The following is a 17175-nucleotide window of genomic DNA, read 5'->3' as shown; positions in this document are numbered from 1 at the left end:
CTCCAGACCCTCATCTCTCCCTACACCCACACTCGACCTCTCCGCTCCGCCTGCACTAGAAGACTGGCTGTACCTCCTCTACGCTCCCCTTTCTCCAGAGCCCGCTCCTTCTCCACCCTCGCCCCGCAGTGGTGGAATGACCTTCCTACAGATGTCAGGACTGCCCAGTCCCTGACCACCTTCCGGCGGTGATATTGCTCAGATATTGATTCGTATTTTGTAATATACTTGTACTTACTAGAACTGAAGTCATTGTATTTTATCTTACTCTTAATTGTATTAATACTTGTACTGTGATTCTTGAAATGTATTTGTTTACGACTGAAGTCGCCCTGGATAAGGGCGTCTGCTAAGAAATAAATAATAATAATAATAATAATAATAATAATAATAATAATAATAATAATAATAATAATAATAATAATAATAAATAGCATCAAAGATGTCATGGCCAGCACATTCTCCCAAGGCTGGCACAGCAGTTCAAGTGGAATGATGTTTCTCTTTGTCGATCCCTGGATCTCACTGTGAGCATGTTGCAGTGTTGAGGCACAACCTGCACGATGCCAACAGAGGGCTCAGCCGGTATAAACTGCAAGAGTGACTTTGAAAAAAAACACCTCTGCTGCTGTTTTTGCTCTCTGACCCAAACGATTCAAAGCTACGGTTTTAAGCAACTGTTACAAACAACTTTAAAACATACAATTAATATTAAGGGGTATATTTTAAAGTGTTTACTCGAGTCTGCAATGTACTCCTGTCTTTTTAAAAAGCAGTTAACCCTACAAAACTAAAACATCCTCACTAAATGGTAGCATACTGTATTTAGTAATATTAAAAGAAAGCTTTTTATTATTATTTTTTTATACAAGTTTCTTTCAGTATTGCTAAACTTATAAACATAGAACAAACAAAAATAGCTAATACTATACAATTCAAAATCTCTTGAGCACTCAATTGTTTGTTTCTAACTTTGTACATAAAAAAAATAGGACTGGAAACAACAGGCACCCAAGTTCATAAAACATGCTGAAAACTTGTTTCTTTGGTTTATTATTTGATAGTTACTAATCAAGAAATTTTACTCTTCTGCATTTTTCCAAGAGAGTCGGGCCCCCTGAGCTTCAGTTTTGGGATTACTATTGTGTTTTAGTAAATGATTACCTATGTGTCTTTATTGTAAATGCTGATTATGCTATATTTGTATTGTAGTGTGCTGCTAATGCAGGAAACAATTTTGCAGAAGCACATTTTCATCTAATACATTAGCCAAGAACAACACAAAATCTGTCTCCATACAGCAACCATCCATTTAAAGTAACAATCCTTGGCAGCTAGTTTTAAATTGGATGGCCTTTGATCAGATCAGCCACTATCCTTTGCTGATCAAATTGATTGCATTTGTTCTCATGTAAACACAAAGCGTGCTACCTTCTTTAGAAATAAAGACTCCCTGTCCATGAATGAGGGAGAGAAAGCACTATCTCAGCTAATTACGACACTTTTAGATTAGAGACTTGATCTATGCCTTCCTCAATTCATTTAAATAAAACTGCAAAATAGAACAAATAACTCTCTAGATTTATCCTTAAATCGCCCATCACTGTTACCTTTAAGCTAATATGGTACTGTCATGCAACCAACTTAAATGCTGATAATTTGTGCATCCTCTAAATAATAATACTTAATTGCTGAAGTATTAAATGTCAAGTTGAGGGTTCATCTTTTCAATCCTTACTGTTTATAATGTTAAGTAGCCCACTATAGAATTTGCACAGGCAGATCCTCAATGTAAAATCATGTTTTAATTGCATCTATTTAGAGTAAGAAGACACTTCTTTTATAATAAAACAAACAAAAAAAACAGTTCTGCACTGGGAAAAGATTCTTCATGCTGTCAGCCAACACAAGAGAAGTTGAGAGGAAAGAAACAAAGTGATGTGGAAAGTATGTTATAATTCCTTATGTGGGTTCAAGAGAGATACAGATGAGGGGCAGAAAAGGCATTATATTTTGTGCTTGAGGGCTTTCTATTTTATTAGTGCTGCAGAGTTTGTTTATAACTGAAAAGGGTTTAAGCATTGCTATCATATAGGCGTGAAGGAGTGATTGGGAAATGAACAATCCAGGGCCATGCTATCAATCTCTGTCAGTTCAGGCTGCACCCTGGGTATGACTCACCACTTTGATATGTCATTCTCAGAAGAGCTACAGTACAGGCTGGCTGAAAGAGCAGACAGCTAGTACTGCAGTGCCATGCCTGCCACTGCTTCCCAAAGGTCAGGCTTCTTAAAAAATGTTTAATTAACTTTGCCTACTAGCTGAATTATGTGTAATGTAATACCAAGTCTGTAGACCGCATACAGAAATAGTTGGTTGCTTGCGAAGACTGCTGGGAGTCATGTAATGCCAAGACTGTGTGATTGGAGATATCCTACAATACTGGAAAAACGAAGCGTTGCCTCTACATCCAATAATTTGAGGTGTAATGAATATCATTGCATTCAAATGAAGATTTAATAAATTCTCAGTCCCAGATTATGCATCCTGTTTTAATGTTCCAAGCCTGGGATAAAAATGTTTAAAGGTGTTCACTGTTTGTGGTTTTCTGTAAATGTTAGGTTTCAAAAATGAAGAGAGACGCATCAGGCTTTTTATTTATTTATTTATTTATTTTTTTGCACCTTTGCTATGTTGCTCTGTGTGTGATATTAACTGCTCTATTGACAGATAGGTCAACTTTAGAACCATAGTTTCTGTGTTTTTTCTACTTGATAAGGCTATATCTTAAAGGTCAAATAATGTCTTGAAATTGTGTAGAATGTGTTTTGAATTCAAGCCGAGATGTGTCAACTGAATAGAGCACATCTTTTAACTATAATTTCAAAAGGTGGTGATCGTTGTGTGTACTGAACCATACGAGAAGTATGAAAGACCAGTGAGTAAGAGGAGACAGAGTATTAAACCAGTGCATAGATAATGCTCCTCATAATCCTGTAATAAACTCACGTTCATGGTGAAATGTAATCTGAAACTTGCATAGGAAGCCATGAGTTTATAAAATGCTGAAACACTTTACTGGTAGTGTCAGTTCATATTAATATGGGTTATGAGGCTGCTCAAATAAATAAGTGTCAGCTTTATCATTATTGATCATTAGACCACTGGAATTAGGTATAAAAAAGGTTATTCTTTAAATTCATACACATTTACATTTGAAATTATAGACTTATAAGTGTTACTGAAAACCCAAATCAAATGTAGTAATTTTATCTTTATCCTAATATATGACATGGATGTCATAGTGTATCATTTTACTAGATTCAAATCCAATACTTGTTTCTAGAATCTTAATTGGTGGTGACTCACTTTAAATTATGTAGCCAGTTCCATCTCAGTTCCCAGGACAGTACTGGTTGTACAGTACCAAATGTTACAGCTGGATGACTTTAGCTGAAGTGAGGTGGCCTTTACGTTATGTATCTGTCATAATGTTTACTGCTGTATAATGCAATGTAGTAATTTATACTTGTTTTTTTTTTTATCAGGGGTAAAATCTGAGAGTAAATGGAAATGGGAAGCTATTTAAATGCCCTTCACTGGGAACCAATTGACTCAGTGCAAGTGGGATTCATTACTTGGTTTAACCAGGTGCTCCAGAAATTTCTAAATCCAATACTGTTTGATCCAGTTGTAAACTCCCTAATTTTAAAATGTGTGAGGAAAAGAAAACAGTGACATTGTTATGGCGTACATGTTTTAGAGTTGAAGGGAACAAAGTAGATTCTTTCTCTCTCTAAGTGAGGCTGTCAACAGATCATACCTGGGCAGGTCCAAAGTGCTGGGGATGGTATGGACGCCTGCTATGGTCTGGTACTATGGACAATACTCTGTACTTTACAGGTATGTGTTTATTCAGTTTCATTCTGTTCAGAAGGGAGGTGTGTCTAGTAGGTACACTAAAGAAAAAATAAAGCAAACTTGACTTGAAGGGGTCATTGAAAAATGACCTGCTGTTTTTCTAGAAATTCCCTCTGTCACCACTTGGGCACATCCACCGTTTTACAGAACTCAGTATGACTACATAAACAGGCAAACAACATTTGTATGTAGCTGTGACAGGAATGACTGAGTGGTCTGACGTCACGGCAGAAGAAGGGACAACCAAAACAAAAGGTACGGTGCAGTGGCGCGTGCGCCGTTTTATTTAAAGAATCCAAAAATAAATAAAATATTCAAACAGAAAACACTTGCTCACAGAGCAAATTAAAAGGTTAAACAAAAACAAATCACGAACACAAAATAAACAATAAATAATACGATCCCAGGTCAGGCTGGGCAGTTGCTGTCACTGTTCCTGGAATCTTTGTTTTGTTTTGTTTCGTTTTGTTTCTCTCCTCTCCTTCTTGCTCTCTCCTTCCAACACCCCACCTCGAGCTGGAGAGCTGCAGGCTTTTCATATTCAGGTGACCATCTCCCGATTAGCAACAAAATGAATCACTTAATTAATTCGGGAGATGGCCACCTTCTCCGAGTTTTTCCATTACTCCTGGCAGAGGACGAGCACCGATCTCGCCTCTGCCAGGACACGTTTTAAAAATAAACAAAACAATAACACGGCGGTACTCCGTCACAAATTACAATAAATATATCATAATACAAAACAAATACAAAATACACTGCACATGGGCGGAGGGGACTCCGTTCTAAAACTAAAATAAACAAAACAATGTACAGGGCTGCTCGCCCTGTTACATACCCCCCCCCCCCCCTTGTGCAACGCACACATGGCCCCAACGGCCACCTCCCCCCTCAGTCTCAATGTCCTGGAAGAGGGGGAAGCAAGTTGCTTCTGGGGGGTGGCCATGGTGGAATCTCCGGCACCCCCCAATTCTTTGTGGCCGGCAGCTCCCTCTTCTGGGGCTCCCTCCACACTCTCTCCTGCCGCGAAAGTGCGGGTGGGGGAGCTGGTCTCCTGAACTTCCCCCTCCTCTTCATGGCCAGCAGTTCCCCTCCGTGGGGGTCTGACCACACAATCTCCTGCCGCAAAAGTACGCCTGGGGGAGCTGGTCTCCTGACCTTCCCCCTCCTCTTCATGGCCAGCAGTTCCCCTCCGTGGGGCTCTCACCACACAATCTCCTGCCGCGAAAGTGCGGCTGGGGGAGCTGGGGTCCTGACCTTCCCCCTCCTCTTCATGGCCAGCAGTTCCCCTCCGTGGGGCTCTCACCACACAATCTCCTGCCGCGAAAGTGCGGCTGGGGGAGCTGGTCTCCTGACCTCCCCCCCTTTCTTGATGTCCGTCCGTTCCCCTCCGTGGGGCTCCATCCATAGTGTAGTGACCCCAGGCGAAGCAGGATCCCTGGCGACCCCAGGCGACGGCAGCGGACCCTCGGGAGGCGACGGCAGCGGCAGCAGACCCTTGGGAGGCGACGGCAGCGGACCCTCGGGAGGCGACGGCAGCGGCAGTGGACCCTCGGGAGGAGACGACAGCGGCAGCGGACCCTCGGGAGGCGACGCAAGACTGGCAGCAACCCTAGGAGACGCAAGGGAGACACAGGCGACCCCAGGCGATGCCGACTGTGGGAGGGGAGCCCCTGGCCATGAAGGCGGCAGCAGGAGCTCCACTTCTCCCAATGGTGGTGGTGGTGGAGGTAGAGGTAGCTCCTGCTCCTCTCCTCTTGACGGTAAAGGCGGCAGGGGCTCCTCCTCTTCTGGCGGCCATGGCGGCAGGGGCTCCTCCCCTTCAGGTGGCCAAGGCAGCAGGGGCGGCAGGGGCTCCTCCCCTTCAGGCGGCCAAGGCGGCAGGGCTCCTCCCCTTCAGGCGGCCAAGGCGGCAGGGCTTCCTCCCCTTCAGGCGGCCAAGGCGGCAGGGCTTCCTCCCCTTCAGGCGGCCAAGGCGGCATGGCTTCCTCCCCTTCAGGCGGCCAAGGCGGCAGGGGCTCCTCCCCTTCAGGCGGCCAAGGCGGCAGGGGCTCCTCCCCTTCAGGCAGCGAAGGCGGCTCCTCCCCTTCTGGCTGCAACAGGGATACCAGCAGGCATGTTCCCTCTGCTGGCGGTGGTGGAAGCGGAACCAGCAGGCATACTCCCTCTGCTGGTGGTGGTGGGAGCGACAAATCGTCCTCCCATGGAGGTGGAGGTGGCACCAGCAGGAACTCTCCCTCTGCTGGCGGAGGTGGGAGCGACACACAGTCCTCCCAGGGCGGTGGAGGTGGAACCAGCAGGAATGCTCCCTCAGCTGGCGGAGGTGGGAGCGACTCACAGTTCTCCCATGGAGACGGAGGTGGCACCAGCAGGTATTCTCCCTCTGCTGGCGGAGGTAGGAGCGACACCCAGTCCTCCCAGGGCGGTGGAGGTGGCACCAGCAGGAATGCTCCCTCTGCTGGCGGAGGTAGGAGCGACTCACAGTCCTCCCACAGAGATGGAGGTGGCACCAGCAGGTATTCTCCCTCTGCTGGTGGTGGGAGCGACACATCGTTCTCCCATGGCGGTGGAGGTGGAACCAGCAGGTATGCTCCCTCTGCTGGCGGAGGTGGGAGCGACACACAGTCCTCCCATGGAGACGGAGGTGGCACCAGCAGGTATTCTCCCTCTGCTGGCGGAGGTGGGAGCGACTCACAGTCCTCCCATGGAGACGGAGGTGGCACCAGCAGGTATTCTCCCTCTGCTGGCGGAGGTAGGAGCGACACCCAGTCCTCCCAGGGCGGTGGAGGTGGAACCAGCAGGTATGCTCCCTCTGTTGGCGGAGGTGGGCTGTGGACCTTCGGCCTTCCCCTTCTTGGGCTGTGGACGCACTGACTTCCCCCTCGGGCTGTGGACGCACCGACTCCCCCCTCTTGGGCTGTGGACACACCGACTCCCCCCTCTTGGGCTGTGGACGCACCGACTCCCCCCTCTTGGGCTGTGGACGCACCGACTCCCCCCTCTTGGGCTGTGGACGTTCGGGCTCCTCCCACTCAGGCACAGGACATTCAGGCTCCTCCCATTCAGGCGCAGGACGTTCGGGCTCCTCCCACTCAGGCGCAGGACGTTCAGGCTCCTCCCATTCAGACGCAGGACGTTCGGGCTCCTCCCACTCAGGCGCAGGACGTTCGGGCTCCTCCCACTTAGGCGCAGGACGTTCGGGTTCCTCCCACTCAGGCGCAGGACGTTTGGGCTCCTCCTTTTTAGGGGCAGGACGTTCGGGTTCCTCCTTTTTAGGAGCAGGACGTTCGGGTTCATCCCACTCCAGGTCCGTGTCCTGGAAGACCTCCAGGCAGTGGTGCTCCTCATGCCCGTACCGCATGCAGTTGGTGCACCACTCCTCTTCCCCTCGTTCCACCTTTCCTCTCTGCCTCCTCCTCCTCCTCCTCCTCACCTCTGTCTGTGTCCCCTCCTCCTGCCATATGGGGAAGGTGCCAGGGGAAATGTGCCATGGCTCCCCACAGTTGAAGCACCACTCCTCCCCCAACAGGCAGGTAAGGCAGACTTGCTGCGGCTGTTGCTGCTGCAGCGGCTGCTGTCTCCTCATCCTCCTTCTTCCTCCCATCTTCCTTCCTCCCATCCTCCTCTTCACTCTCCTTTTCTCCACCAATCAAAAAAACGAAAAAAAAATGAAAAAGCTACAGTACCCTCTTCTGCCTGCGTCCTGGAGGCGCTGCGATCCCACCTCTGACACCACGTGTGACAGGAATGACTGAGTGGTCTGACGTCATGGCAGAAGGGGGGACAACCAAAACAAAAGGTACGGTGCAGTGGCGCGTGCGCCGTTTTATTTAAAGAATCCAAAAATAAATAAAATATTCAAACAGAAAACACTTGCTCACAGAGCAAAATAAAAGGTTAAACAAAAACAAATCACGAACACAAAATAAACAATAAATAATACGATCCCAGGTCAGGCTGGGCAGTTGCTGTCACTGTTCCTGGAATCTTCATGTTTTGTTTTGTTTCGTTTTGTTTCTCTCCTCTCCTTCTCGCTCTCTCCTTCCAACACCCCACCTCGGGCTGGAGAGCTGCAGGCTTTTTATATTCAGGTGACCATCTCCCGATTAGCAACAAAATGAATCACTTAATTAATTCGGGAGATGGCCACCTTCTGCACGAGTTTTTCCATTACTCCTGGCAGAGGACGAGCACCGATCTCGCCTCTGCCAGGACACGTTTTAAAAATAAACAAAACAATAACACGGCGGTACGCCGTCACAAATTACAATAAATAAATCATAATACAAAACAAATACAAAATACACTGCACATGGGCGGAGGGGACTCCGTTCTAAAACTAAAATAAACAAAACAATGTACAGGGCTGCTCGCCCTGTTACAGTAGCCCATGTGTTTTAAATGGTATAAAAAAGAGAAAGAAATTGTTCTGATTAAGTTCCACACAATGAATCCAAAAGGAGGATGTCATTAAATATGGCTAAGTATGTGGAAAATTCAACTATTATCCCTAGTGGTAATTGGCCAATTGGGATTTTGAATTTGTGTTTGGGGTGGGGCAGTGGAACAGAGGGAAAAGTGAAGTGTGTTGATAGAGTGGGGCCGAACTGGAGAGAGGGGGAGAGATCTTTTTGACTTGACATCTGTTGTTCAAACCTACTGTTTTATTTTGTTCCTGTAAATGCCATTTACTTCAAAGAAGGAGAAATCTTTGCCAATCAGGAATATTGTGTGATTCCTGATTTATGTTTAGTTCCTGTTGGATTTAATGAGAAGCATGAAGCTTCTTCTATGTGCTTGCAGGATGGAATAATTGGCTCCCTTTCTGAATGTGTGGATAAGAAACTGCTAAAATTGTTTGTAACTTTGCAAAGCAATAATAATAAAAGCAAATAATAAACTTGGAATACTTTCAATACTTTTAAGTTTGATTATTTGTGTGAGTTTGTTCAAGAAAAGGCCAGAGGTTCACAGTCCTATTGTGACATTTATGGAACTTTACAATCACCGTTGGATGAGCGGCATAATTGTTACATGCAATTGGTACTTACCTGATTTTGCTTTCAAATATTTTATATGGATTACAGACTAATGAAACTATATGGTGCACCACATATATTCAACATATAAAATAAATATATGGATTATATATTTTAAATATTTCACATATTTTATATATATATAAAAAAGGGGCCAATTTCTAGATATGAAAAATATAAGGATCATATTTTTCTACCATATATTAAATATATGTTTTTTTCCATAAGGGATAGTACATTACAGAATTACTGGTGCAGTCTAATTCCTTTGTCACACAAATCAATCTCTTTGCTTGTCATAAATGACTACTGAACCCTTAATACACTTCTCTGTATCAGAACCTGTCATAGCATACTTACCTATAGCTTGCCAGTCATTAAAATCATTAATATAAAAACTGTGTTGTAGCTTTACTTTGCGGTAGTTACTGTCTGGCTGCAAATAATGTTTGTCATTAGGGTTAGCAATTGGTTAGTTAATGACAGGCTAGAATGTTGGAGAATTTCACTCTCCAGGTGAAATGACCCAGGAAGTTCAAGTATAACAGACTACTGTACAGTAAAGCATGCAAACTCTAGTCCTGTAATTTTACATTAGCTCTGTTGACAAAACCTGGGGTTGTCGAGGAAATTACTATTGTGTATGCATTGCAAACTCACTGGAGAGAGGATTATTGGTCTGGCGCTTTTCATTTCATGCTATTCTTCCAGTTAAAAGGATAGCTCAACATTGAACACATTTTAATACACATTTTTTTTTTGTATTATTATTATTTTTTTTACTTGTCAATTTTTCAAAGACTTTCACTTTACACTTTCCAGTCATAGTGTTGCCATTGAAGTCCATCCGATTGCAAAGAAACTGGTGTGCTTCTTTCTGGTGTCTGATTCATATATATATATATATATATATATATATATATATATATATATTTTTTTTTTTTAGCTTACTAGATTTATCAAGTTACAAACCTGAATTGGAATAGTATATCAACACTGCATACCTTTCTGCGCATACTAATAGTATTGTGACATTTATGTTCGGGTTTAATGTAAATCCTTGTGGCATGTATCATGATTGATGTTTACTTCATAAGAATTAAATAGGAAAGCATGTGTTTGTCAATCTGATTTAGCAAACACTTTGTATTACCAGCTTGTGAAATAACAAACTTAGATCTTTTTAATCACAAAATATTAAATAAAACTATTAAAATGAATACCATTCCTATTGATGACTTTTGTTAAAAAAAAAAAGTGCTCTCACGACAGACCAAGAGGGAATACTGTTACTTTTATCTCCTTCATCTCTAGAAACTGAAAGTTCATTTTTCATATGCACATATGTTGTAAGGGGTATATTTTTGTCATTGGGAATGGTTTTCATTGAACTGTAGTTGGAATGCTTTCAAAGCGCAGCACGAAAAATGGTCATAAATACAATGCTATTTTAATCAGTACCTAGTTAATCCTTTCATTCCAGTCTCCCTGTATGGTAATGTGCTGGTCCCATTTGACTACTTGTTTTATCTCTTGCCATTCATGTTGAGACCCTTTTGAAACCCCCCACCCCCCAAAAAAAAACTCTATATAAAAAAAACAAACAAACATAAAAAAGTTAACAATCGCTGTAGATCGGTTTTGCAATACATTCCGAATCGTAAAGTAAAATCAAGTTCATACAAACAACTCTATCTGATGAGTTATTTTTAAAGAGCCCTTCTCTGGAATGAAGTAAAATACAAGGGTGGCATGAAGTCGCTCAGTCTGGGGTATATTCACACATTATGTGGCTTAATAAGCCACCTTAGAGTACTAGCATTTGGTACTGGCATACAAGAAATGAGGAACCAATCGTGGAATGAAGATTTGCCATATAGGCACTGTTGAAGCCCCTATGTGCATATCACATGGTATAAAGATGTTGTTCAGAACACTTGTGATTGCACTGGTGCACAGAATTGAATAGACAAAAGACAAAAATGTGCATGTTGCACATTGTATACCTACATTTGCTGTAGGCAATTTAAGTGACTCCATTTGTTCACAATGCTGATGTGCCTCCAACACTGTTGCATATTTATCTCAATTACTGGAACTTAATGTTTATAATATAGGTTTATAGACTTGTCTGACATGCGTTTTTATATAGAGTTGTCCTACGTGCGTTTTTATATGGAGTTGTCCTACGTGCGTTTTTATATGGAGTTGTCTTACATGCGTTTTTATTTAGAGTTGTCTTACGTGAGTTTTTGAAATTATGGAGGTGAGGCAGATGCCAATCTTTAAGTTATAAACCTGCAAGTGCATCCTGTATTAAAATATGTAACAGCAAAATTAACCATTCACAACAAATAATAATTTGTGATGTACAGGGGTAGCCCATCTAAAATCTGCTGCTTCTTTTTGACCTTTTAGTACCATTTCACTGTTCCTATTATTGTTGTGCCTTTGAAATTTTCATGTGCCTTTCCATAATACCCCACATCCCTAAGAGTTATTTTCATACACTGAAATGGCAACCTGCAGTGTTGACAGTGTTATAGCAAATAGTTTGGTCAGTAATAGTTTGTATTATTTCTCAGTAAACACCAACACTGCATTAAGGATGCACTTTATAATTGTGGGGCCTTGGTATGTGTTGAATGTTATAAAAGTGCTTACAGAAAGTTCTCTGACTGAATAAAATGTTTGTCCAGGAATGTCCTGAGGATTATCATGTATGTTCTTCTGAATAAAAAGGGAATGGGGGCCCTTTGTAAGCCAGGGTTCTTGACATCTATAATGGTGCATATGAGTCTTTTTAAGTGTATATTTTGTTTTTATAAGTATAAACAATATGATGAATACTTTAAATAGTGGTATGGCTGGGATTTAGTGTTTTCTTGGTTTAAACACTGCTGCAGTGCCGTATCTGGCATCTTGAATAATCACAATTCTGTAATGGCAAGCATTCATAGTTGCAGCCTCCACATGCACTTCTTCAACCTGTACCTTGTTTCTTAAGCTGAGGGCACACAAAGTCACTTTTTTTAGGAACAGTGGCTTTGAACATGGATCCAGGAGACTGAGAGACCTGGATCTCCTCGGGTGTGTCATGCAGTGGCCTGAAAGCAAATTTCCTTAGTTTCCTGAAACCAAATTTCAAGCCACAAAGTGACTTTGTGTTCCCTCAGCTTTACAGTCTACCACTTTTTCATTTTTCCCAATAATTGGTAGGAGGACCGCTTTATCCAAGTTCTGCATCCAGGCCATTATTATTTATTTTTAAAGCCTCCCAGGAACTCAGCTGCTTTTGTTGTGAAAGCTCCACAAGTCCTGAGACATCTACACCATGTACAGTAGAAACTTGTACTGTTCCATGACAAAATAATTTAAACACTTCAGTTTGAAGACATACATTGTTGTGGCAGCTGTGACCTGTGGGGGCTGTGAGGCAGGACTATAAAACACTACATATACAGTCTGGTTGGCCCTTGGAGCTTTGAGTGTTGTTGCTCTGACATGGGTCTGTAGTACACCCTAAAGACATACACAGCCTGCATTGTGTCTTTTTTCATTTCTGTAGATGTCACCTTTGCTTAGTCTATTATTCTAGAATGTATTTCCCTGGCGAGCAAAATGATTCACAGAATATAGCAATTATGTCTGTATTTAAATGACATTGTGTTGTTGCTGACCAAATGAGGTTATAGTGTTAAGCAGAATACTGTACTTGTGTAATTGGGAGCAACTGAGTTTTGTGTGCTTTCTATAAACACCTATTTTTTGTGTATCTTTTGTTCAGAATGTGGGTTTCTGCTGCAAAAGGAGGTCGTTCAAATATCTGGCATTACATCATTAAGATTCCACCTGGATGATTGAGACATCTGCTTGTATTAACATTTAACCTCTTAGTTCTGGTGAAAAGCTCTTTGTTTAAGAGCATTTCCATAGCCTAAATGACATAACATATTTTTTTTATATTAGTTGTGGGATTTTTATTGTGTTTTGTCAGGAGGGAAAATACTGTAAATCTATTTGAAATGTACTGTATGCGATTCTACAGGAGAGGGGAGGAGTGGGCTGTGAATAACCCAACTACAGCTTGTAACAAAACCTGCCATTTTTTATTATTATGTAAAATATACATCTGTCCTCAGATCTGTAGGTTTGAATTAGTGGCTGAGATACCAGCAGAGCCTGTAAGGGCTTGCTACCACAGCACTTTGGTAAAATAGAATTAAATCAGAGACGATAAATCTATACTGTTAGTTTTGTGCAGAATGATTTGTGATTTCTGCAAAAGATATGCGATAGACAGAAAAAAAAATCAGGGTATTTTGTAGAAGAATGTACCATTTCATTGAACAGTGCAATTTTTATCCATAAGGACAGGGAGACATTCATTTGAGACATAAAAATGAAGAACTTGTCTCTTATATCCATGGTTAAAACCTGGTACAAACAGGTGATATTTGTTTTTACAGCAAACATTGCAAATATAGAAATTTCATCTGTACATATATATTTTTTTGTATGTAGAATTCACTGATAAATAATTACTTTACAATGCAGAGTGAGAAAAGTGTGTGCGTGTGGGTGCAGTCCTCTGACAAACATATACACAGTTAAAGAGTCTTCAATACAGAGTGTTCAGCGGACAAGGGTTTGTTTTATGTTTTTTGTTTTTCTCTCAAAGTACACAATAGTTAATTCACAGTCACAGGACACGGCCATGCGATACCCAAATAATTATATTCCAATGCTTTTTTTTTTTTTTAAGTTTAAGTTTTTCTTAAAAAAACAAAGATGAAGACCATTTATACAGTTTTTCAAAGTTCTTTTCTTTTAATTTGGTGCATAAACCCACAAATGCGAGACTCTATTTTTTAATTGTTTTTGTCCAGAAACTTGATCTGAATAAAAATAGCTGCAGAAGAGTTTCATTTTTCATTTTCAATTTTTTTTTTTTCTGTTTTAATTTTAGTCCAAATTTGAAAAGGAAATCTGAGAGGAATCAAGATTTGTGCTGGGCTGACACGCCCTTCCAGTAGTCTAAAATGTCGTGCAAGTCCTCATCCTTCGCAAACTGAACTTTTTTACGCAATGCGTGCCCGGCCGCCATGTAATCCTCCTCTTTGTGGCGCTTGCGGTGGAGTTTGAAGCGCTCCCAGATGGTGTGTGCCGGTTTGCAGGAGTACTCGGGGCTGGAGGAGTAGCTGAGGTTGTGGTACTGCGGTGAGAGCTGGGAGTAGGTCAGGTCCCTGGGCCGAGGACGGGTCAGTGGCTCCAGGATGGATGGTTTGCGGCTCTCTGGGCCCTCAAGTTGTTCCCCCTGGTGAGAGCCGGGGTACGAGTGCCTATGCTCACTGTAATGTCTCATTTTCTCGGCCTCTGCTCTCAGGATGGCTGCTGTCGGCGTGACTGTTAAGATGGTGTCAGTCGTGGGAGAAGTCTTCTCTATATACTTAGCCTCTGACTTGTAGGCCCCCTCTGAGCGAAAGGACCTTGGGCTCCGGATGGAACCACTGGAGGAAGTGCTGGAGCGCTTGGGAGGCACTTCCATGCTGTGGTGCCGCTGCAAGGGGTGGTGGTAACTGTCCTTGTACACAGGGGACAGGAAGCCAGACTTGCTCTGCGGCTGCTCTGAGATCAGCATCAGCTGGGGCTCTGCGGTGGACACTGCTCCTGATTTCACCCCTTGGAAGGAGGTGGACTCTGACTTGAGAGCATCAATGCAGTTGTTAATGATCTGATTGACTTTGTCCACTTCTTTTGCGATAGTTGAGATCTCTGCCACTGACCCTTGGTTGTTGCCCTGCATTGACATATCGCACTCTCTCCGATCTTGTTGCTCCCCGGTTCGCACCTCAATGTAATTCCCCTTGGTAGTTTTGGGTGTCTCGCTGATGTCCTGGAGTTTGTAGTGCTCCATTTCCCCAGTTGATGGCAGGTAGGGCATTCGGGGCATGCTCTCCCCAGCCATCATCTGCTTTTGGGTTAGCTGGGAGATGGTACCACTTTCCAGCTCGGCCCCGTACTTGAGTTCGATGATGGTCTTCTTTATGCTACACGCCTTCTTGTGCTTCTCATCCTGCTGCCTTTTCTTGCGCAGGCAGTAGTACACCACCCCTAAGACAATGACCATCACGAAGAGGCAGCCCAGGATTGTCATGATGTAGTGGGTGGCGGTGGAGGAGTTAGCTACAGGCTCCCCTCGTCTCTTTTCAGTCGTGGTGAGAGAGAGACAAGTGTGGTTGTAACGCAGGGAGTTGCGGATTGAAGCCACACAATAGGTGTAGTCAGTGTTGGCTTTCAGACTGTCTAGTTTAATAATCTGCTCTTCATTTCTTAGGTTTCTTATATCTGTGTAAAAGCTGTTGTTGTACAGAACCAGAATGTACATTTTGCTGTAGTGGGAAGGAATATGCACAACAAGGGTGGCAGTGGTTTGTGTTACGTCAATGAGTTTGATAATTGGCTTAGCACTTGGGTCAGGGTAAGGGGTATTCAAAGTTATTATAACACTGGGCTCATATCCAGAGTTGCAGTCCTCAAGCCCACATGGAGTTTCTGGTGGCGGTGGGCTTGTGGAGATGAAGCGGGGTGGGATGTAGGCTGGCACCTCTGGGTCATCAGAGCACACAGAAGAGAGGATGCTCAGAGCGTTGCGGTAGTTGGGCTGGCCTGGGTTCTGGTTAAGGAGATGGTAACCAGCATACTCGGGGGGAGAATCACACAGCATCCTCTCATTTGTTCGGTTGGGGAATTGGGCCAGCCACTTAAGGAAGCCCAGCAACTCACAATAGCAGTAGAAGGGGTTGGTGTAGAGCTGGCATGTGGTTAGCTTGCTTAGCCCCACGAAGGTCATGCTGTCCAGCTGTTGGATCCGATTCATGGAGAGGTCTATGTTCTCAATGTTGGGGCACTCTCCGAAAGCATTGGGGGTCACTGTCTCAATCAAGTTGGCCTGGAGGTAGAGGTACTCCAGCTTGCTCAAACCCCTGAGGATCCCTTCGGTCAGGTTCCTCAGCTTGTTGAAGCCAAGTTGAAGGGTCTGTAGGTTGAACTGGGCTGAAAATGCACCATCCTCAATGTAGGAGATCTCATTCTTCGTTAGGTTCAGGAAGGTCAGGTTTCCGAAGCGGCTGAGGGAGGAGTAGTGAATGCTCTTGATTTTGTTCTCGTCCAGTCGAAGGTCGACTATGGTGGTGTTAATGTGCTGTGGGATGGACTCGTAAGGTGGCTGGTTCTGGCTGCAAATTGCCAGCCACACAAAGCCCTTTTCCCCCTCAATAAGCCAACAGTCCCCGCTGACACCAACTGTCTGCATTAAAGTAACTATTGCCACCCACCAACAGAGGGCATTCATTGCTAACCCCCCATGGTAAGCCATCTGTGCTCCTGCAGCAGTCATGAAAGACTAGTTAATGGTACCTTTCTTGTTGAATTACAACAAGGCAAGAAAAATGATTACAAAGTCCAAGGCTGAAAAAATAGAATCTTTTGGTCCTATACTACTTTGTTCTAGTTTGGCAAAGATTAATAAATGTCCTGAAAACACTTTGTATAAAAAATTACAAGAGATGGAAGAATTTCTGAAGATGTACCCCCAACTCTATTAATAAAGGCCGTCGGTTGGCTGAATGGAGCACAAGAAGGTGTTCACGGAGAAAGCTTCAATATTTCACTGCTTCAGTTTGGTTTGTGCTTATTTCCCTAGTGGCCCACATTTCTGATCAGTCTTGCGCTTTTGGTCTCTCTCTTTCCTTCTGCTTGCTTTTCATGTATATTTTCCACAGCGTCCCTGCAAAAAAAGCATAATATATATATATATATATATATAAGAAAATGGAATAATGAAAGGCAGATTCATCACATCGCATATACAGTAACCATATAATATAGTATTTTTTATTTTAAAGTATAGTACATTTTGAATACATAAAAAAAAAATAACTATGAGTGTTATATACTGTATAATATGAAACTGTACCTTTCATTTAATTTAAAATAACCTAATTTGAAAACCATTGTATAGCATTACATATGACAGTCTCTAATTTATCTGAGTAATATCTTTGGTTCATCAATAGGATGTAATGAGCTTGTGTTCGCATTACTGGGAATAAGTCCACAGAGAAAAGCAACGAGAAGGGGTTATAACCGACAGGTGTTGTGACAGAACAGGACAATGCACCACTGGGTTATACTTCATGCACACTTATTTAAA

The 17175-nt window shown here is 43.0% G+C and overlaps 1 protein-coding gene across 6 annotated transcripts in view; it reads right to left on the bottom strand.

Moving 5' to 3' along the window:
- Positions 1–12012: 12012 nt before the first annotated feature.
- LOC117431539 (protein ELFN1) overlaps positions 12013–17175 on the bottom strand; it is a 148928-nt gene continuing 143765 nt past the window's right edge. For all 6 annotated transcript variants that reach the window (XM_034052547.3, XM_034052543.3, XM_058995953.1 and 3 more), the window contains one exon: positions 12013–16749. In XM_034052547.3, the coding sequence (XP_033908438.1) occupies positions 13960–16359 (2400 nt within the window). In that variant the 5' untranslated portion in view covers positions 16360–16749 and the 3' untranslated portion in view covers positions 12013–13959. The remainder of the gene's footprint in view (positions 16750–17175) is intronic.

Source organism: Acipenser ruthenus, chromosome 22, assembly GCF_902713425.1.
Source record: "Acipenser ruthenus chromosome 22, fAciRut3.2 maternal haplotype, whole genome shotgun sequence".
In the NCBI taxonomy this organism is placed as follows: domain Eukaryota; kingdom Metazoa; phylum Chordata; class Actinopteri; order Acipenseriformes; family Acipenseridae; genus Acipenser; species Acipenser ruthenus.
Note: the sequence above shows the minus strand (reverse complement) of the source record. Positions and strands in the feature narration are given on the sequence as shown.